Source organism: Corvus cornix, chromosome 1 (genome assembly GCF_000738735.6).
Source record: "Corvus cornix cornix isolate S_Up_H32 chromosome 1, ASM73873v5, whole genome shotgun sequence".
NCBI classification, from domain to species: Eukaryota; Metazoa; Chordata; class Aves; order Passeriformes; family Corvidae; genus Corvus; species Corvus cornix.
In genome coordinates this window covers 46,946,386-46,968,881 of record NC_046332.1, presented here as the reverse complement: position 1 = coordinate 46,968,881, position 22,496 = coordinate 46,946,386, and the positions used below count along the sequence as shown (strand labels likewise).

Genomic DNA, 22,496 nt, shown 5'->3' with positions numbered 1-22,496 from the left:
TTGCTGTAGAGGCCCAAGGCATTCATCTGCAGTTGAGTTTAGCCGCAAACAACAAGAGCAGAAACCTAAGGCACATTCAAATTTTGGCAGCTCATGAACAGTATTTTAAGATGTTCTTCTGGGAAGCTCAGGTTTTTTAAATAGGATCCAGTGAACTGTTCTGACAGACAGCAGTGAGCAGAAAACTGAGAAAATTCTATTACAGCTAATGAACTTCACAGTACTTCTCTCACATCCAGATCTATGGGAGGTACAAAAGAACACAGCTACATCCACACTACTGAATACCCTGACTGCTTTTTAGCTCCCTTGACACTGACTGACACCATCCAAATTGCACAAAGCTCCCTCTCTTGCCATCAGCTGTGTTGAGTGAAGGTGGGTGAAGTACCAGTTGAGGAATATGTTCAGTCTGGGGTCCACATCCACACTCCCCTTCTGATCCTGTTGTTCAGCACTAACAGATGTAACCAAGGATGGAAGTGTGCCAGTGGTCTGGTAAAGGACAGCATTCCTTGACTCTGCATTTTAGTGCAACCACTGCTTTTTGGTACAAACATGCTGAACACGTTCACACAGTTACAATCCCCTTGTGCTACAGAGAGAAGAGAAAATGCTGCAGTAAGTGTTTCAAACTATTTTCATCTGACTATCTTATGTCTAGTTTTGTTGCTCCATTGAAAACAATTTCTAATCTTGCAAGACAGAGAACACATGAGAAATTTCAGATTGGTTTGGACAGAGCATACACAGCTTGTATGAGAAGCTAGTTCATTCAGGGAAAGTCTTACTATGGGCCTCCCTCAGAGAGGATTGGTCTCCTTGCTTATGTAAACATCTCTAGTTAATTTCACCAACTTTTAACTTCAGAGAGCAGAGACACTTCACAGTAAATGACGCCGAACAGTACAGCTGCAATCATTACCTGATTCAGCTGGTTGTACTTTGGGGTTTAATCCGAACCTTAAATATATGCTCTATTTTAGACTGGCTGAAGTATAACTTATCTGCTTGAAAACCCCCATCCTCAAGCAGTATGCCACAAGAAAAATACTGCATCAGATCTGGTCTGACTGAAGGATAAATTCCAGAATTTATATGGAGGGAAGAGTATGGAATAGAAAAGAGAGAGCAGCTTAAAAACCCCTTGTGTCTGATCATCTGGGAAGGTACAGCTTCCGAAGACTTGAGCAAAAGCCACGTGGCCCTCAGACACCCAGGCCTCTCCACCATCTTCTCCCTTATTTCCAATTTGTTCTTCTCACCTCCAAGAAGAAAAATCTTCTCCTTTTCCTCCCTCACTCCCATCGACCTCCCAAATAATCTATTTACTTTATCATTCGAGCCTGAAAACATTTAATCTGAGTAGGAAACATCAGGATAAGGAGGATGAACATTCAGAAAGACTAGACACCCTTAAATTCTTTCTTCTTCATACATAAATACATATATAGGCTGTCTTGTAGCAACTTAAATGTTCTTTAAAACACGGACAAAAAGGCTCAGTACTGTAATTTCTGAAACAACAAAAGACAAGCACTTCCAGGGCTGAACTAGTGCATAATTTTTACTGGAGTCTTCATAAAAAATGTTACACATTCTAGAGAGAAAAAAATTGTTGTAAGGGTTCTACGAAGTATTCATAAGAAAGCTACAAAGGATTAGTGAACTAGGAAGACTTTTAAAATTTTCCAAACTACATGTCCAAGTCTTAAGTCAATTTTCTTTTTAAGTCTGTAAGATGCAAACTTGTATCGTATCATAGCATGGTTTGGGTTGGAAGGTACCTTAATGACCATCTTGTTCCAACACCCCTGCAGTGGGCAGGAGCACCTTCCCGGCTGGTCCAAGTCCCATCCAACCTGGTCTTTAAACTCTTCCAGGGATGGGGCATCCAGAACTTCTCTGTGCAACCTGTCCCAAGTGCGTCACTATCCTCACAGTCAATAATTTCTTCCTAATATACAATCCAACTCTACCTCCTTTCAGCTCAAATCCATTACCCCATGTCTTATCACTGCTTGTCCTTGCAACAAGTTTCTACGAATGCTCCCTTTACATATTGAAAGTCTGCTCTAAGGTCTCTTCAAAAGCTTAAAAATGAATATTAAAAAAAAAAAAAAAAAAAAAATCAGGCATATAGGAATTTTTTAAAAGTAAAAAAATAAGCTATTGAAAGTATGCAAAGCAGCAAAATAGCTACGGGTTGCAGCAAAACTGCAAATATAACTACAGGCTAACATGACCTAAACACAAAAACTTCACAATTACTTGATACTGAACCTAATCCAGTGAATGACACTCAGAATCATTTCATCAATGTGAGAAGGTAAAGTGATTTTTGCAATTTTCCGATTGCGGAGTTCAGTTATTCCTAACTTTATTTATGAAGTAAAGTTAGTTACAGTGGACTTGACATCAGCTCAACTCTTACTTCAAACATCCGTAACTTATACAAGGGATTCGATTTTTTATGTATGCACAAACTTACCAAGTGGAATGCCTTACTATCTGGTTTAACTTTATGTTTTTCCATATATTTGATAAGGCTGCAGTTGGTATACCTAGAAAAGGAAACAAAAATTTTATTTCTAATATGCAAATCATTGATACTGTAAAACTTCCTTAGTAGCCACAAAACATATTAATAAGAACAGCTTAGTCTCCCTGCAAATCCAGTAAGAAGGGAAAAACTACAACTACCAACACCAGAGACTGCTTGAAAATCAGAACTGCAGAAAGGCATGTTTCCCTCATATCCTTATAAAAGCACATCACATTCACACAAAAAGCACACTTTTAACCCACATGCAGACAGTAAACTATCAACTGGATCTGAACTGCCTGTTAGCAATTTTACTATTACACTGTTTGATTCTGTATATTTCTCATGACAGTAGAGATAAATACTGAGCCCATCTGAACACTCTCCTGCAACCTCCAGTTTGCTACAAAAGCATTCATGAATTTACTTTTTTGGAAGAGAAACTTAAAAAAAAAAAGGTTTCTGAATGGTTACAATAGCATGGCAGGTGCAAGAAAGGTATGTAACTGTACAGCACAGAAATCACGCAACAGGGTGGCATTTTAAGTGCACGTATTAGCCTGTGGAAATGTGACAGCAAAGCTGAAGGGTATTTTCTTCTTTAGTCGTCATAAGCTACCCTAGACACCAAACCTGACAATTATACCCACTGTTTGCTGGAAATGGTGTAAGGTTACCAGACCCCTTTCATGCAGCTATTACAGAATATCACTGCCAGTACCACAGGTTTGGGAACAGCTGTGCTTTAACACACTGTGCTTTGCAAACTTCAGAGCTGCGTGGGGTCTCACTGGCATCACCTGTTTCACACCTGCTACCTTACCCTTTACAGGCTCTCTGGCTACTCTTCTGAGCCACATCACCTCAACAGGCCAAGTTCACCACACGGAAACAACTTTGTTTTTCATTTTGCACAATCTTAAGTCATAACGATTTCCTGGTCCTTGTTTGGCATCTACATAAAAAACAATCTGAACTACAAAAAACTTAAGAGTAGGAAAGAGATATAAAATATGCTTGCTTAAGCAAGCTCATCTGAGACTTACGTGTTTCTCCGGAAATCTTTCATTAAGGTTGAATGTTCAGGCATCTTTTTTATGTCTTCCCAGTCTTTATCTGCAAAGCAGTATTAATTATTTTTTTCCCTTTCTCTCTGAGTAAAACAAAGCATTTCCAAGTATCTCCACAGCCTTGATTTTTATTCTTTTTTAATTCTGCTTCTCCAACCTTGCAGTTACTTAGGTCTTTGTACTCTTTGGTTCCTATTCCTTCATCACCTCCTCACAATAAATCATACCAACACCTCAGAGGTTCCAGCTGTGTGCTGATTAACTCAAGAACTTGAAAAAACAGATTCTAGCTACAGTGCCCACTAAACAACGCCGAAGAAAAACACATCAGGCCTTGTGCCTGAACCCATAAGGACCGTTATTTAATTTATTTAGACACAGCTGTGATCTCAGGACAGGAGTACACAAGACTCCAGCAAACCCTGTTTCCTCCTAAGGGATTCTCTGTGCTCACAGCACTTTTAGTTACAGAAAAATGCCCACAGATACTTCTGCAAAGTGAGAAATACTGCTAGCCAACAAAAAGTTAAGAAAAAGTAAAGTCTGCATGATCAAATTAAAGAATAATTCATCTCAATGTAGACCAAGGCTGAAATGGATTTAAAAATAAAACAAAAATCTCACTCCCAGCACCTAGCCTCGAATGTCTTAAGCTCTAACTCTTGAAAAGGCTCTGTGGGCAAGTAATTTGGTTCAATTCAAATCTTTACTAAGTCTGATCACAACTGCAGAACACTGAGTTTAAAAGCATTAAATAAACAAAGAAATAAATCAGAGATAATTATTTAATTGTTACTTAGTTAAGCAAAATATTCTCCTCTTTCCTATCCCAGAGACATGTGAAACTGTTTCAGATATGGCAAGTGTCAATTAAAATGCAAAAAATATCGCTCTAATTGAATGAAAAGTATTCCTTGGTAAGAACCTAAGATCTCCAAAGGTCAAATGCAGACCATCAGAAAGGATTCATTAAACCAATCAGAAAACCAAAATAAGACTATGATCTTTTTATGTAAGCTGTAAAAAACCAATGTAAAACCCAAATGAAGTAAGAACAGCATAAAAGGGTAAAATTCTAGTTCAAAAGCAGATGAGGACAGTACTGCTTAAAGAAGCAAAACTAAGGACACAATATGCAAAGGCAACATTTCCGTGAATCTCATACAACAGTACAGAAGCGATGAAGTACATACACACAAAAAACAGTCAAAGGCAAAAATAAGAGCATGTTTAATAACAGAATTCTAGAACCACACAAACATACAGACCACAAAATTAGTGTGAAAGGAAGAGGCAAGTCCAGAAAAACAATAAAGGAAAACATAATTAACAGTGAATGGACAACAGCAGGAACACAAGCAGTGAGGAGAAAGATAAATAAAAAGTAAAAATAAGGCCCCTTTGACTCCGACTCCTGCGATCATGTGAACACTAGAAGACAAAGTATTAACTGAAGCAAGGCAGCTTGCAGAAAAACAAGATATGATCAACACTGAAGGGAAAATGCAGCAGGTGATGTCCACACGGTAATTTGTTTTGGTTCATGCAAGCAGTTCTTTCTTCCGGTTTAGAATAAAGAAATTTTCTCTATACCACCAGCCTTCCACCAGGGGGGAAAAAAATTCAATACCCTCTATTACTTCCAAATGCTGTGTTTAATTTAGCATGAGTTAAACAAATGCATAATATTCACTAAAAGTATATAGTTTTGCTTGGTTTCATAAATCATCAGTCGCCTTCCAAATCAATAATCAGTACTGATGAAATGCTGAAATAGTCCTTCTCATTTTTAATCATCCACCATTAAATACAATCTTTTAAAATAATAAAGCATTGGTACACATATACACAAAGATAACCCTATCATTAATAAAAGGGCAAATATCTAATTTGACCACTAGATTCTAGATTTGTAACTCATGAAATAAAGATTGTGTTTGAACAGCTTTGTTGCTTTGATCAGCTGCTACCTTCATATGCAAAGAAAGCAATACAGATATCTTTCTTTGAACAGCGGTGATAAAAAATACAGAATGTACCTGCAGGAAATCCCATTACATTGAATATTCTGTCCAGCTGGTCATGGTGATAAGGATTACTAGTTTTGATATCTTCTTGTCGACAATGGAATATTGGCTCTGATGTTAGCAGCTCTGCAAATATACACCCTATGGCCCAAATATCTTTAAAAAAAGGAGAACAGAAATAAAAAAAAACAAAACAAAACAACAAATGAATCTTTCCAAAAGCATCTGGATGAGGTAGAATGTCAGTGTTTAGCTTATCAAGAGATAAGGTCCCTGCATTGAAAACTTCAAGTTTCTATTGTAGAAGTGCAGTACTTGTCAACTTTTTCTATTAGCTATGGATTGAGGTACCCAATTCAGTAACTACACAGGAGCTGAGACAGTATCATACAAGTTTTTGTGGGGTTTTTAAGTGTAGCTACCATTTAACATTGTAAAAAAGTTATTTGGTTAAGAAAAAAAGTGAAGAAAACTATTGGGGTGACTGTCAACGCACAAAACACAAAGAAAAGCCAACCAGCATCTTGCTCATTTGCTGCCACACTGTCCTGACAAAGAAATGTGCAACTGCTGATCAGCCAAGTTTAAGTAGTATTAAATGACCCCAAAAAATACAAATTGAAAAGTAGTGGTATTGGAATAAACCAAATGCTATCTATAATACCCTAAAAGAGAGGAACAAGCAAATTGCTTGAAGCCCACATACCTCACAACTTTTTCATAACATTTATTGAAAAAAAAAAAAAACCAAAACCCCACCACCTTTCTTTTAACTGTTGCTTTCCTATCTTATAATCAGATAGCCTGAATTTTCCCAGCTGTTTTCTCAATTTTTTTCTAGTATATACAAATGCAATTTTTAACTCAAAGTAATGCTAGATTGAGCCTTGAATGAACAAGGTCATAAACAAGGACAAAAGCAAATAATGCAGACAGCATAACCCCACTACTCAGTGTTTTTACACAGTCATTTTTTTATCTGCACTGAAAAAATTATGTATGAAAGGCAATGACTGCCCATGCAGTTTCACACACTGCAATCAGAAGAAATGCCAGTAAAGTGAGGGAAGATGCAAATACAAAAAATTAAGCAGTTTAAAGGAACATATAAAAAATGTATCTGATCTACAAAAGAAACACAGTATTAACAGAAAAGTAAACAAGAATACATTTAAGGCATAAACATGAGAACTGCTGACAGAAACACTGATATGATCTTAAAAAAAAAAAACAAACCAAGAAAACAGAAAGATTGAGTTCTGAGGAAGCCTTTCAGGTTACAGAAACAACAATACAGTATGCTGACCTACAACCTCTCTGTCTGTGCAAAGCAAGTGGAGTAGCTGCTGGGGAAGTTATTTCCTCCCAAAATTGGTTTCCAGCCTCTAAGACATCTTTTAAACCAGCCAGCAAGAGAAAAACCTCCCAGTCCTTTTCCCTACAGTCTCTGTCCCTTCCATAGCAAAGCTGATCAATCCAGTAAAGATGAATCTCCCTCCAGTTCACTGCTGCGCTGTTCCCCCTGTTCTACAGCCCACAACAGCTCTGGCCATCTGTCATCTGTCTTTGAAAAAGACACAGAGAGGCTAAAATGCAGCTTACTTTTACAGCTTAGCTTCAGTGCAGCCACTATATTCTCCACTCTGTACATTCCTTATTTCATGTATTTATTACACTAGGTAATAACCTCTGCAATAAAATTAATGCACTGTGCCTCACAGTCATCCTAATATGAATTCTACTAGCAGTTCAAAGCTGCTTCCATATTTTTTATTGCCTCTAACAGCATTTATGAAAGCCTTGTGTGAAAGCCACAAACTAAGACTGCATGCAGGGCATTTGGAGCCAAAACCCAGTAATAGATTTCATTTCTATATATAGCCTGAGACCACAGTAAACTAAACAATTTTCAAAGATGTATGTTTCTTCAAGAAACAAGTAATGTACCTTTAACTCAGCTACTGTCCTCTGAAAAATTTATCAAAGCTTTAATATTTGGGTACAGTTACATAAAGAACAAAATAGTACATTTTTGTCCAATTTACTTACCAATAGCTTTGGTATAATGCCTTGCTCCAAGAAGCAACTCTGGAGCTCGATACCAGAAGGTTACAACTACTGGATCCAAGTCTGCTAAAGGCTTCAGAGGTGAATTAAATAATCGGGCAAAGCCCATGTCAGCTGCAAAATTCAAAGAGAGATGCTTTAAAATTTGAGGGAAACTAACAATTTTCTTTTTTTTTTTTTTGAACAAACTGATTGAGTTTACTTGTTAGCACTATCATCAATCCTAAGTAAAATGCAAAGGCGGACTGTAGCAGATATGAACTCTCTGAGCAGATTTCCTTTCTGTAGAAGTTACTGGATGGCATCACCTATGAAGTATATCATTATAAATCATTGCTAACATGAGTCATTTCCAACAAAGAATTAACCATTGTTCTGAAGAAGTGCATCAACTCCTCAGGACACTGGTAAATCCTGACTCATTTTACCTGATGTTCTCTGGTAAAATACTCCCATTATCACAGGATGTTTTTTCACAAAGCAGCAATTTTTAGTGAGCAAAATGCAGAGTCTGCAAAGGTTAGAATGATTTATAATACATACGTGCACATGACAAAAGCTCCCTCCTCATGAAGTTAGCTGTAGCAAGAGTTCCTTCACACAAAAAACAGCAACTAAGCCTACAGCATCTGCCTCCCTGCTGATTTTCTATCAAGGTGCATTTCCAGTATCAATATACCAGTACTAAATACCATTCAGGCTAAGATTTTAAAGTTTTGGTTGTGGGCATTATAGAATTAAAAACTGCTTTTTAGAATTGGTAGTATACAACTGCCTAGAAAGTTGTCTGAACTACTAAATATAAGTCATACAGAAAAAAATGGGCAGAGACTAAAATATGCAGCTTCTCCCCCCAAATTGCTTTTCTGACCCAGCAACCCCCAAATCCCAAGACAGCGACCCTATCATCTAGGGATATTCACATGCTGAGAAAGACTTGAATGAAATGAGATGAATAGCCACCCTGAGTGAAAAGGACCTACATGCTATAGCTCACTGAGGGAAAACTGCAGTGTAAATATGGGTCTCTAACTTGACTACACAATCCTTAATTATTTTTTCATATGCATTCCTATTTATGACTGCTTTAATGCATTTAAAAAGAGAAACATTTTACAGTTTTCTACATTAAAGTATCAGTTACTCAAAATTGATCAAGTCACTAATAACTATGAATAGTAAGGAAAATTGTTGGCAGAAAGTGAATTTATGACCCAAAATTACACAGAAAGCCTATAAAAATTATTTTAAGTTAAATACCAGTTATGTATTTTTTAGAAAAATTAGTTACACTGGAAAAGTGGAAGCCCTTGGTATGTGTATAACTTCTGCATTCTTTTACTGCTGTGGCAATCTTAAGAAAATAAGAAAAAAAAAATCTACATTTTGATAATACACTTAGAAATCCAAGGTTCCCCTCCCTCTTTCCCCACTGGGAATGGATGGCTCAGAGGACCGGTGGCCCAATACAGAATCTTTCACCTGTCCATTAAGAGAGTCTGATTTAATTTAGTTGTTTACTAAGTTATTCTCAAATTAATTCAAAACTATAAATTAAGAAATAAATGGGTGGTCTGTGTGCAATTACTAGCAAGTAGTCGTGTACAGCAAATATCACCACCACTGTCAAAAGTGAGTCCAGAGGATGATCTACATTCTCTGTTTTGGAAGCAACCCTCCATGAAGAGTAAGGTAATATGAAGAAATTTTCCCTTCTGTTGTCCGTGCTGTACCTGTTTTCTATGCAGACCTCAATCCCTGTCAACCTTAGAGCTCAGAAAGGCATTAAAAACTTTCAGAGCAGGATCTGCAGAAGCATTCAACCTTGGCCCATCGCTCCCTGGATTCCAAAGGGCAAGGGAAGGCCTAGAGCAGCACCGAATGCTCCAAGAAAATCCTACCCTGAATCATTATACTAGTGATTAACAATATAGTTCAGATAAACAAAACAGTAAGAGAACAGAGCAACAATGCAGAAGAATAATCTCATAAAAGAAAGCCAGAGGGAAGTGAAATAGATGAACTAGCTTTAAAAAACCCTTCCAAATGGGGCTGCATTACCATAACAAATGTAAGCAGGCTGTGCATTAGTAGTCTGCTATTACAACACTGCCATGATAATGCACAGCCTAGTACAGTTTATTATTGTTAGACTACTGTTAATTTTTATTTATGTAGTTAGTTTAAAATAATTGAACTTCTACAAATTATCCTCTCACTGCAAATAGTAACTCCCACCAGAAAATGTTACAATAGTGTGGAAGTGTTGGGTTCTTTCTAATCTGGTACACCTCAGGCTAAGCATTTAGCACTAGCTCTCACTCAACGTTTTGGATGGATTTCTTTGTTCTCTGGACTTTAAAGATCCCTTGTGTTTATCTCCAAGGGATCTGCCTATTCTTTCAAGAATATTTTGTAGGCTAAATGCCATCTTTGATTCCTATAAGATTTAAGGTTTGTAGCAATGAGTAGTTCCCTATTTAGATTTTTATAAGCAGCAGCAAGATGTCATGGCATTAGAGGTAAATGGAGGAACTTTTAAAATCCCATTTTTCTCCTCCTTTCCTCCTAGGTAGCTGTCATCTTTAACCCCACATCAAAATCCCCCATCCCACACAAACACCCACTTAAGCAAAATATAATGACATTTTCCACTTTTTATTGATGAGGCTACAGCATTTCATTGTCAGAACTGGTACATGGGGCTAATATGATGAAGCCAGTCACTCAGAAAACAGCATTTAGGCAATGTGCCCAGGCACATACTGGTATTACAGTGACTACTTTAGGTGGTACAACTGCACCTTCAGAACATTCTAACTTAAATGCTACACTGGGACTTATCAAAGATATAAACATACCAATTTTTACTCTTCCTCGCTCAGGACCTTCACCCATAACTAAAATATTAGCAGGTTTCTGTGGAAAAAAAAATAAATATACAATACATATACCACGATAAACCTAAACATTAGTCTCTGAAAAGTTAGTTAAGCTTTGTTTTGCCAGTTTTAAACCAACTTCGTTTTGATAAAAATGACAAGTTTCTCTGTCACAGTAACGCTGTGCAAGGACCCAGACACAGGCTCTCCCTGACTGCATCTTCCTCACGTTTCTTCTCGGCGTGGCTGTGCTCCAGCACCACATTCCCTACTGACACCCTGGTGTCTGTCCTCAACACATGTGAGCTGGCAGCCACCGAGTCGCTGGGATTTCTATCCAAATTGCCCTAGATCCTTTCAGTGGGAGTGGGAGGCAGTCCCACTGCTGCCCACCACCCCCAACACAGGGATGGGAAGCCAGCTCTACACCATGTTTTCCCCAGGGTTATTAAGCACATTTACAGACACATTGTACATAAAAAATACACAAGTGAGATACAGATGAAACATTATCATTATCACTTGATACTGGAGAGAAAACTCATCTAAATTACTCCTATTTACAAGTGTTTACCAATTCACACAGCTGCAAAACTGGAAAGCATTGCCTTTATGTTATTTTTCTGTCTTCCCTTTGTATGTTTTATTATGGAGGCAAGTTAAAGAACTGAGCTAGAGTTCGGCTGGTTAGAAACATGACAACACACTTCATAATCCTCTATTTTCTGCTGTCCTGTTTCCCATAGTCCATTCTCAGCATCTGTAGTCAGAGGATTTCTCAATTCCTAACACAGTTTATATAATGAAACCTGCAGTGCTTATTTTAAGGGAAAAAAGTAAAGAAACTCACAACTAAAGCTGATAATGTATGCCAGACTTGTTCTCAAATGGAGTGATTTAGATACCCATTCATTCTGTAAATCCTGGACAAAACAGGGACTCCTATTCAGTTGTGACCTGTAAGATTATAATAAGGCTGAGTTACAGCTCTTGCTTTGCTTTTCCAGTTTAAATTGATCTGAAGATAAAGAGTACCCCAGCAAAACAGTTTAGACTACCTAAAAGTTAACACAGTAAATCCTAATATCTTAATGTGATGTCTTAAACACATTCTAGGATATTCTCAAGCCTTTCTGGATCTATCAGGCTCTAATGTAAACACATGCAAAGAGGCAGAAGACCACAATTCAGTATCAACCTAGAAGTAATTCTTATTGTGTAAAAGAAGGTACAAAAAAATTACTAATCCAGCAAAAGATTTCCTTGAGAAATTAAATTACTGTTGTTTACAAAAGGCTACAAAATGGATTTCTGAAACTCCACAATCCATGGACAAAATATGTAAAAAGAATCTGAGGTGTTTCATTTCTGCAAACAGGTTAAGGATAGAGGATGTTATCAAAATTTAAGATATATTCCACTGTCTTTCCAACAGCAGTAAGAACAGATCCAACTTGTGCTGTATTAGCGCTGTGATTTCCAGAATTGTCCCCCATAGCACCACCACCCCTTTTTGGTTTTTTTTTTTGTTTTTTTGGTTTTTTTTTTAATAAAGGCATACGCTCCAGGTAAGTATTGCTTCAACGTTAAGAAATGCAGTATGTGGGCACACAGCTCTCAAAGCATTCCATTTAGATTGCTTCTACAAAAATCCTAAAAATAAACAAGCAACATACATCTTTAAATTCAGAGTCAGTGCTGAACTTTATGGCAATTCAATCTGCTAGGTATAAAAACCACATCATTTCACCACAGAAATCTTTCTATTGCTACACAGTGACTCAAAGAACAAATCCACATCTTTTACAAAATCTGCTTCAATATATATGGGGTGTTAACAAGCTACACACCTAATTATTATGTTTTCAGTAGCGTTAACAATACATTACACAGGCACTAAAATTTTTCAGATATATTATAATACATGGATATAATATATAAAGCACCATTTTTCCCCTGCAAATTCACAGGTTGATAATATTCTACAAAAATGCTTTTAACACCCTCATGATATTTTCACCTTGAAATATTTTACTGTTTGGATTTTGGTAAGGACAAGAAGCCCTATTCACAAAGACTGCTTTATACCAGATGACTAATCAGCACAGCACTGGGTAACAATTCCTGCACCAAAGATCATCTAACCTAAGTTCAAGGCAGGTAGAGATGAGACGAGAAAGCACAATAAGACAGTACTAGTTAGCAAAGTAAGTATCAACAGCTTGATTCACACACAGATTTCAGAAGGTACAGAACACATTTAACAATAGAGACAATTTAGAAATCTATGTAGGAGCCTTCTAAAGCCGCAAAATTAAAAAAAAAAATCCTTCGGTGTGGAATACTCAGTTCACCTTTTTCTAAAGTCAAAGGCCCTTCACTGAAACAGCTCTGTTTGGAACAGAAGATTCTTCCTACAGACAAAAATATTTATATAGTCACATCAGTGTAAAAATACAACATCACAACTCAAAAAAATAATAAATTTAAATTAGATGTCTTATTCTGGAGGCTTCCATTTCTAAAATGATTGTACACATAGACTGGAACAACGTTTTTAGTTCAAAAAACTTTCCAAACAATGAAATTTAAATTCAATAGGCGGATATCTACCGGAAATCAGTATAGGGATAGTACTGGTATACCTAAAGCATATGTATTTTGAAGAATCCCTGAAAAACACTGAACTCCACTAACAAAAGTCAATACATAGGTCGGGAATTATTCTTAGGTATTCTTTAATCAAGTCCACTATCTGGAGAAAAAAAACCCCAAAAAAAAAAAAAAAAAAAAAAAAAAAAAAAAAAAAAAAAAAAAAAAAGCAGTCATTAGAAACAGAAGGGAGAAATCTGGATAAGCATTAGTTTAATTTGTTAATTTTCAGTTTAATTCTAATTATCCAGAAGAAATTGAAGTTGAAACTGCTTATTCAAATCACTTGGGCTGAGCAAGTGAAGCAAAATCTTTCAGCAGTTCTTATACTGTGTTCTGAAAACACTCTACTTTAAGGCAGCTATATTTTTTTGTAACTACAAATTATCAACTTAAAGTCCCTGATTTTTGTACTAATAAAGGCATAATTACTTTTGCCATTCATTAAAATAATTTGCACATGCCAGACAAATGCAAATAAGAAACCTGTTATGATCCTAAACCAAATGTGAAGAACCACGCAGTGATGTACAGCTGAGTATTTCAGAGACCAACAAAAGTGTCTGGCAATTCTGTAGAACTAATTTCAAGAAAAATCACCCTTCTCCTCCCAAATCCACCTCAGCGGCAGGGAGAGAATTCATTCTCATGAAAGAATGACCTTGTGACCACGGCACAGCACTAAATCTTATCTTGTCCTATATTTGGCTTTGTAGGACTCCTTCTTATGATTCCTGGACAAGTCCTAATCTTGTGCATTTAATCACTATTACTGTTGAAAAGAGAATAAAGATCCTCACTGAAATATTTTTAGGCACTTCTAATTTAACAATTATTTGCAAAGTGCAAAAAGAAATCCTAAAAAGCAGGCTAATTTCCAACAAGGCAGGTAAAAACCCAGAGAGGTTCACAGATCTGTGAAGAACTTGAGACAGCCACCTTCACCCATCTGCCTGATTTCACACAATACTGCTCGTGTTCACTCTGATCCTGAAGTCTCTGGTGATCAAGGCTGCACAATTCCCGTGCAATCTTCTCTCTTTCATTCTTCTCCATCGCAGTGTCTTTCCTTTCCTCCTAACACAACAGACAAGGTTAGTCCCATTGCCGCTTCTGTTCTTCAGCAGCAGAAGGCACAGAAACCACTGCAAGAACTTTACACTTCCTGGGACAAACATCTCTCTTCAGTCCTATCACCTGGATTAAAAAAAACCCCAAAAACTCTCTCCTGCTCTGTTTCCTAGTAGGCTATTTTTTTTCCTGCATCTGTGATCATTCTTGCTGATTCCCTCTAGCTGTTCTGCCTTGGGCCACCCATTTCTTTGAACTCAAGTGCTCCAAATTACACACTGCTCCTGCTGAGGCTTCACTAATGCTAAATGCAGTGGAGGGATTGTTTTACATGCCTTGCACAGCATCTTCCACTTTGTATGATCCCAGCATGGTATCCTGCCTCACTCTGTAAGGCTATTGATTCATGTTAAGGTTACCAGCCACACATATTCTTCACATCTTTTCAGCAGGACTACTACTTTGAACGAACACTGCAGTCACATATGGCTTCTTAACATACACGGAAAATGTTGTGTTCTTTCACAGAGGGGAAACTAGACTTCAGAACTTATCTGAATTGCTGTTTTGAAGGCAAAACCACAAACAAAATGAAAATTATACCAGTCTATGTCTTCATGAGATGTGACAAAAAAAGTCATTCCTGCTGCTCAGAGCGAGTTATTGATAGGAGCAGGAAACGATTATTTATTTCATGTTTGTATACTAGATGTCTGGAAATAATAGGACATTGTCTCGTGCTCCAGGTAAAGTATTTTGGTGTTGGGCCCTCCTTTCACTAAGCTCTACTCACCAAAGCAGTGAGGAACAAACTGGGCATTTTTAGACAGCTTAGACACTGCAATTTTTGATACTTAGTACTTTTAGCATCAAACTAGGTCTGCAGGAACTATTATTCCATATATGTTTTACTCCTAGTCTGTTTCTGAAATCACCAGTTTTCAAAGACTGATTTTAAACATAGGTATCAGTGAGTAATCTAAACTCCTCTGGATTACCTATTATGGTATTATAATGTGGATGCTACCTCCTCTCCAGATGTTATTAACTTTTTGCAACATTTCTATGTATAATAATGAACAGACTCATACCCTTTACACCTCCTTTTTAATGCACCTTTTAATAAGGTTTTAGTATAATCCTAACCAATTTTCATTCGGATAATCCAATACTCAAGAGTTTGGCTCCTAAAACATTACTCAGTAGAGGATTCACAGGGATTGCTAGCCACTGCTATTTGTGCATCATTAATGTCTGTGCCACCAAATTACAGACCTGGCCGTGCCATCCATTTCTACCTGTGATGAGCCATGATAATTTATAAGAATGTAACACTGGTTTTCAATTTTAAAAAAACAGCAGTTTAACTTTAAAAGAACAATACTTAGCAAAGGGCTTTTATCCCTAAATTATTTTGCTTTTGCAACCATGATCTCAACAATGATTCTATTATGATTTATAGTGAACAACTTCTTTAGACTTCAAAGTATCATATCAAACAATATAGGAACAGATTTAAAAACACAACCCCACAATCATACAAAGCCATAACTGAACTTCTTCAACAGTATGTGAGCAAATGCCTGGGAAGCATGAAACATAAGATAGAAATCACTTGCTCTGAAGAAAAGAACAAACAAAAAGGTTTTGAAAGACAACTGCGAGGGCTTAACAAGTTGCAGCCTATTCAGAAGAGCACTTCCGTGGCATAATGGTAAAAATTGTAACATCCTGATGTGGTTTATCAGGTTAGGTCCTCCAACAAGAAAAGCTGTGCAGCAAAACCTACTAGCCCTTCAGCTTGGCTTGAATTCACACGCCATGTCAAGGTCTATGACTCACAAAAGATGCAATGTTAATGCTTCTTCTGGCACATCTCTAACAACCTTGTTGATCTTCAAGCAGTCATAACCTACATCAAAACATTTCCTTATTATCAAGGTGGGATGCTCCCTTATTGCATTCGCAGGGACTGGAACTGTCTTTTTGCAACATTTTATGGTTAGAAAAAATAATTGCATTTTCATTCCAAAATAATTCCATTTTCTTTCCACTTTGAACAAAACTGACTACTTCAATGCTAAACAGTACTCCAGCACAATAGCAGTGTCAGTTAACCTTATTCAAATGATAGTATCAGCACTTTTCTGAAGTTAACTTCTTTCCTTGAATTCAAAGATGTGCATTCACAATCAAGACAATTTTTGTTGCATCTACTAACTGATCAGGGCTTTAAAATATATTATAATCAAAAGACCAAGACAAACACTGTTGAAAACAATGGCCCCACAGAACGCAAGAATTAAATCTAAACATTAAAATATTCTTTTTGATTAGAAAACACAGGAATTGTAACAAGCACTGGAAAATTAAGAAAGCCTATTTTAATTTAATACTTCCTGCTAATTATCTTCTTATAAAGAACATCTCAGCACTCTTTAAAATAAATAAATTGAGCATCTAAATAAAATTCTCATTAAAACTAGGAGCCATTAAAATTACCAGTAACAGCCAAACAAAAACAAACCCCTGAATTATCAAAGCACACATGTCCAAAAGTTTTAAAAGTACAGGAAGTATTTGGATAGGATAGAAAATAGAGGGATGCTGTATCTATGCCAATGGGGCCTTCTGCTAGTTACCATCAACCATATTTTATCTCTGTTTCAGCCTGATGAAAGCTGTTGGTCTATTATGTTTTTATGCTCTGAACACACTCCAAAAATTTCCTTTCACTGCTGTCTCTCAATTACTGCCAACTTGGGGCAATGTAACTTATTAAAGGCTTGCACACTGCCTAATACACAGACTTTTCTCACTTCCACTGGAACTGAATTCAAGCTGAATAAAAAAAATTAACTACACTTTCCAGGCCAACTCTTTCACTCCCTAAAAATGTACGTCGGGACAAGCTGAAGGGTGTGACTTTCTGTACTAAGCCTCCAAGCAAGGAAAGGTGAGTATCATAGGCAAAAATATTATTATAGCAGGAAAATCTACCATGTCCAATATCATTGACACATCATTCAAAAGTATAGTAACTAACTTAATTCATTAAAACGAACAGTCTTGAAGAAATAGATTTCCTGTGGGTTTTACTACAGCAGCAAGTACCCTGTCCAAAGGTTAGGATGACTCTGGATGCTGTGGGCACATCAGAGCAGGATCAAATGCAAGAGGAGAGCTCTGAAACTGGTTTTTAGGTACTATATTATCCCATATATAATTCCACCTCCCTTTTAAATTCAAAGTTCTGCCTCACAAGTAAGGATTTTGAATGTGTAATAAAAACCCGAGTACCATTTTTGCTCAGTAGTTTTGTTGGCGCAGTTTCCGCAGGGTGACAGGCAGTACAGTACAGCAGTACTGTAATCTCATACATACCAAAACTTTCACACAAAGGCAGAAAATTGCCTTACTGTACTCTTTGGTTTGCATGCAGTTGTGCTAACCCTTGCCATTTCCTTTAAAAGCCCTATTTTGCTGTTATTTTTCATTTAAGTAGTACTTCCATATCACCCTACTTGTATGGATTAATTGTCAACTCCTCCCTGTTCTGGATTAAGAAGAAGTACCAAAGGTGAAAAGCCCACATAATTTACTACTATGCACTTTCCAGTGGTTGCATGGGCTTTGCTTGTATTTACCTGTTAGAGCACTTTTGTGCACAGAACAAATACAGTATTTCAAACTATACCCCAAATACCTTGTTTTGTGTCACTCATGCTCAGAGTAAGACAGATGAAGTCAGGAGTTCATAAAGAACAAGCTTTCACACGGGATAACTGTGTCCTATTCATAAGTTTATTTTAAAATAACTCCTCAGATAAGAATTACTCAAAGGCCTGTTTTCTTATCATCTTTTCCACTACATCATGAATATAGATCATTCATACAGAACATAGCCTTTTCTTTGTACAGCAGACTGGAGTGAAAACACTTATTATGGCTATTTCCTGTATTTTGAACAATCCATACTCCTATCTTTCACAGTATTTTATACTGTGATAACTTTTCCACAACCTAACAAGGTATTTAGCAGTAAAAAAATCCAACAAACTAAAGTGCAAACTGCATTTAAGTGTTTCCAAAATCATACCCTAGGGTTTTTACTAAATCCTACTGCAGGATTTTTCTTGACTAAACTTACTTTAAAGGTACATTTGTGATCAAAGAGATTCTGGTCCTCCATACTTCTCTCAGGTCAGAATCACAAAGTATGCTGGTATTTTTTCCACCCGACTAGTGCAGCTCATCACCTTTATGGCAGGAATTAGATCTGAAGTTTTAGCATGCCTTTCCTCTGTAGAACTCTTACCTCTATTTGTATTTACATATATGGATATGAGAGTTCCTGCAGTCAGTTTAGTGTAACTACTGCAGGGCAATGCACTGAGATGACCGAGTTTGCCTTCAAACAGTGAAGGATTACTTACATTACTCTTTCCAGCACCAGAATCAGGTATCTGGCCATCTTGGAAAGCCAGCACATGAAAAAACAAGTTAGTAACAAAAGAACGAATTTATAGCTACAGAAAAGAAAGAAGTCTAATAGTCTGCCCATCAGCCGATATATTTTCATCCCCCAGTGTGCAATATATAGATATATGCAGATAGATATAAGTAATCATCTACAAATTATATTCCTCAATTTATTACTTAAATTACACCATTCTACTTCAGTTATCGATTTACTTAAATTACCTGGATTTTTAAAAAGTCAAAATATTTCTAAGCTTGGAAAAAGGCAACAGAAGTATTTCAGCATTTGGCCGTGGCTGAACTATCAATACATTTCTCCCAGAACACATGCCCTCCTCTATTTGACATTCGCTTTTCATGACATTGAAAGAAATGGTCTGTTTTGATACCACATCTTTTTACCAAAGGTACCTGAAAAATGCTAACAGATACAAAGGTTACTTGAGGAAACCAGCAAAGAACCAGCATGTCCAGGTAAGCTTTGTATCCTTAAGCAACCACACAGAATCAAAAGACCAACATAAGCTTTTTTTTTAATTGTAAAATATGCAACACAACTTGCATTTTTTAAACTATTTTTTCCTAGAGACTGTAGAAGCCATGCTATCATTTTGCATATCTACAACTCTAAAGTACCACTTTGTTTCCAGTTTAGAAGTCAGTATGCAATATGAAGACACATGTATTTCTGGGGCTGTAATTAAATGTATATTCCACCAGACAAGGACAAACTTCCCAAAGGCACAGAAAAGGCCTGAATTGGTTTCACATCCTGTAAGGTAAAGATGCAAATGGTTATACAGATCAGTTCTGAAACATTCTATTTGAAGGGCTCCAGGGGAATGAGGAGAAAAGGAAACAAAACCAGTTCTGTTCACATTTACAGCATTTGTAGCCATACAAAGAAAACCTCCAAGTTACTTTTGGATTCAAAATCCGAGTTTCCCTTTTGCAACAGTTTTCACTGCCTGTTAACTGGTCCAAGATTGCCGGTTAAAATTATTCCATGTTACAATGATGTAGAAATGTCAGGAAAAAAAGTCTGCTTCCATTGCTTCTTGTGTCTGACAGTTCTGCAGCAGATAAGGCAAAAATATCTCACTAAAACATCAATAATCATGTAATGCAATTTCATGCCTACAAATTCTCCTCTGTGTTGCACTTGTCTGCCCCTAACATATCTGGTGGTACTTCAATAAGCAGTCTTACTTTTTCCATTTATTTTCTGCACCTTGTACTTCTTTCATTTAGAAGTCTACAATGATTTCAGAATGCCAGTTTCAGAAACTTTACCTGCACTTCCTCTAGGCAGTAACAGTGTCTGAGTACTTGTGCCTAAGTTTGGTCATATTATTGGCTTGGTAAATTAGCAAAGCTCCCCTTATTATACATATATTGGTTCACCTTGACTTTCCCTTTAAACTTTGAACAGAGATTGTATTTACTCTAGTTTCAAAACAAGATATATTCATTAATAGAGAAAAAAATTGTCATCAGTATTACTGCCAGTTTTAAACACGAAGGTTGTGAGACTACACAGGATTAATTATTTTGAGAATTGTTTATGGAAAAGAAATACTGAACTAAAAAGAAGAAAAACTAAATTTAGGTTCCACCAGACAAAAGATAAGTGAGTACCCCAGACACACTGATATAGTCAGACCTTTTGGAAACACCTACCAAAGATAATGAAAGGCAACAAAAAAATTACAGATAGGGTTGGGCTTGACAATCAAGCAAATGGGGCTTTAAATAAAGGCAGCAGTCTGAGACACAGATTTGAAAATCCTGTACCTGGAATAGATATTTCTGACCTTTCCTTTCACCCCTAGCTTCATTTATATCAAGAAAATAAATGAGCTTTTCACTTGCAATCAAAAAAATATCCATCAAATCTTCCCCTATTTAGCACTCCATCTTGTTATAAATTGGAATCTAAATTTATGTGGTAAAAGATTATCAAATACCTTTTAGGACTGATTTAGCATTTTTGCTAAACACCAGTTCTTGGATAAAAATTTTTAAGTGTTATCTGTTGATCTCACAGGCTGCATAAATCTTGGGAGTCTGTACTATTCTTTCACAACCCTTACTTAAAACTTGTTAAATGGCCTTACATTTTCTTATAAGTCCTAAGATTACAGATGATCAAACTGTAAAAAGCTATGAAAGATTACATTCAGATTCAAAAATTGCTTGAAGGGACACAGCCTGTGAATTAAAAAAAATAAAATCTTTTTACTTTCTTTAAAGATTGCCAATTTCCAAAATCATCAGGAAGTCTTGCAGTGAAGGCCCAAATACAACTGGAAGAATAGACTGAGAATTTTAATTTATATTTTCCATTTGATGTCAGTACTTAGCACCTTCAGCACAGAATAAAAGATATAGGGCTAATCCAAGAGAGGTCTAAAAATACAAATCTCTGTAAAATTTTAATCCTATAGAATTGACAGTTTAATATCTTAATGCTTGGGTATCTCTTTCTAGAGATATTGCCATGACACAAATGTTTCATACCAAAGTCTGTAACAACTGATGATCCAGTAGAAGTATATCTTTCATTTTTTGACCACACAGCTTCTAAAAAGATTTTCAGGAATACATCACCTTTTCCCTCAGGAAAAGAAAATGGTACCATGTCATAACTCTCATCATACTGCAGTCAAGATACATTGCAAAAATGTCCTGCTGCAGTTCAAAGATTGGATATTTCACTGCTTCCTTCACATTGTTCCTTATTCCTTAGGAGCTATTTGATCTTTCATATTCATCTCATACCTGCTCCCACATAGGCACCCCTTGCACCTGGCATCTCTTGATTCATCATGAGCTGGATTTTAGACTTTGAAAGAGCATTAATTGAATTTTTCAAGACAAATCAAATGGTGAAGATACAATACATTCACAGAATGGCTGAGGCTGGAAGGCATCGCTGGAAATCATCTGCCAGCTTGTTGAGGGTGTGCTCTGTCCCATTGTTCAGGTTACCAATGGTGATGTTAAAACAGCACTTAACTCAGAATCAGCCCTTGGGACACTCCACCAGTGAATGGTGGCCAGCTTAACTTTCTGGCACTGATCAGAATCCTTTTAGCTCTTCAACTCATCCAGTTGTCGATCCCCTTCACTGTGCACTTCCTGGTGTGTACTTCATTAGCTTGTCTACAAGGATGGATGGGATGCAGAGTTGAAAGCCTTACTAAAGCAGGTAACATCAACTGCTGTTGTCCCATCCATCGCACCAGTCTTTGAAGGCTTTCAGGCTGGCCAAGCACAATATTCCCTTCATAAAAATCCATGCTGACTACTCTCAATCACCTTGGTATCTTCCAAATGTTTGAAAATGTCTTCCAGGAGGATGTGATCCATCACCTTTCCAGTGATCGAGGTGAGAGTAACTGGAATGTAATTTCCCAGACTGTCCTTGAAGGCTGGAGTGACATTTGCTTTCTTCCCCTCAGGAACGTCCCCTGATGGCTATGACCTTTCAAAGAGTGGTCTCACAATTATTTGCATACATAAATATGAAGCACGTGATTTTATATATCTCTACAGGCTTCTCTATGGTGAACTCAAAGATCTCTCCCTGCTTTTCTAACTAGAAGGCTGGTAGCACTGCAACAATATGCTCTATTTCTACCTTTAAATCTGCATTTGTACAAAATTGACAGACATTACCCAGTCAAAAGTTTGACCT

The 22,496-nt window shown here is 36.9% G+C and overlaps 1 protein-coding gene across 5 annotated transcripts in view; it reads right to left on the bottom strand.

Annotated features, from left to right (window-relative positions):
* Positions 1-22,496, bottom strand: part of CDK8 (cyclin dependent kinase 8) — a 74,918-nt gene that overhangs the window by 9,930 nt on the left and 42,492 nt on the right. For 2 of the 5 annotated variants that reach the window (XM_039565549.1, XM_039565556.1), the window contains exons 5-9: positions 10,571-10,628; positions 7,692-7,823; positions 5,655-5,798; positions 3,592-3,661; positions 2,492-2,564 (exon numbers count right to left, since the gene is read on the bottom strand). In XM_039565549.1, the coding sequence (XP_039421483.1) occupies positions 2,492-2,564; positions 3,592-3,661; positions 5,655-5,798; positions 7,692-7,823; positions 10,571-10,628 (477 nt within the window). Of the gene's footprint in view, positions 1-2,491; positions 2,565-3,591; positions 3,662-5,654; positions 5,799-7,691; positions 7,824-10,570; positions 10,629-11,441; positions 11,549-22,496 lie in introns of those variants that run through there. The other 3 variants (XM_019286381.2, XM_039565561.1, XM_019286382.2) reach the window with 3 other exon arrangements.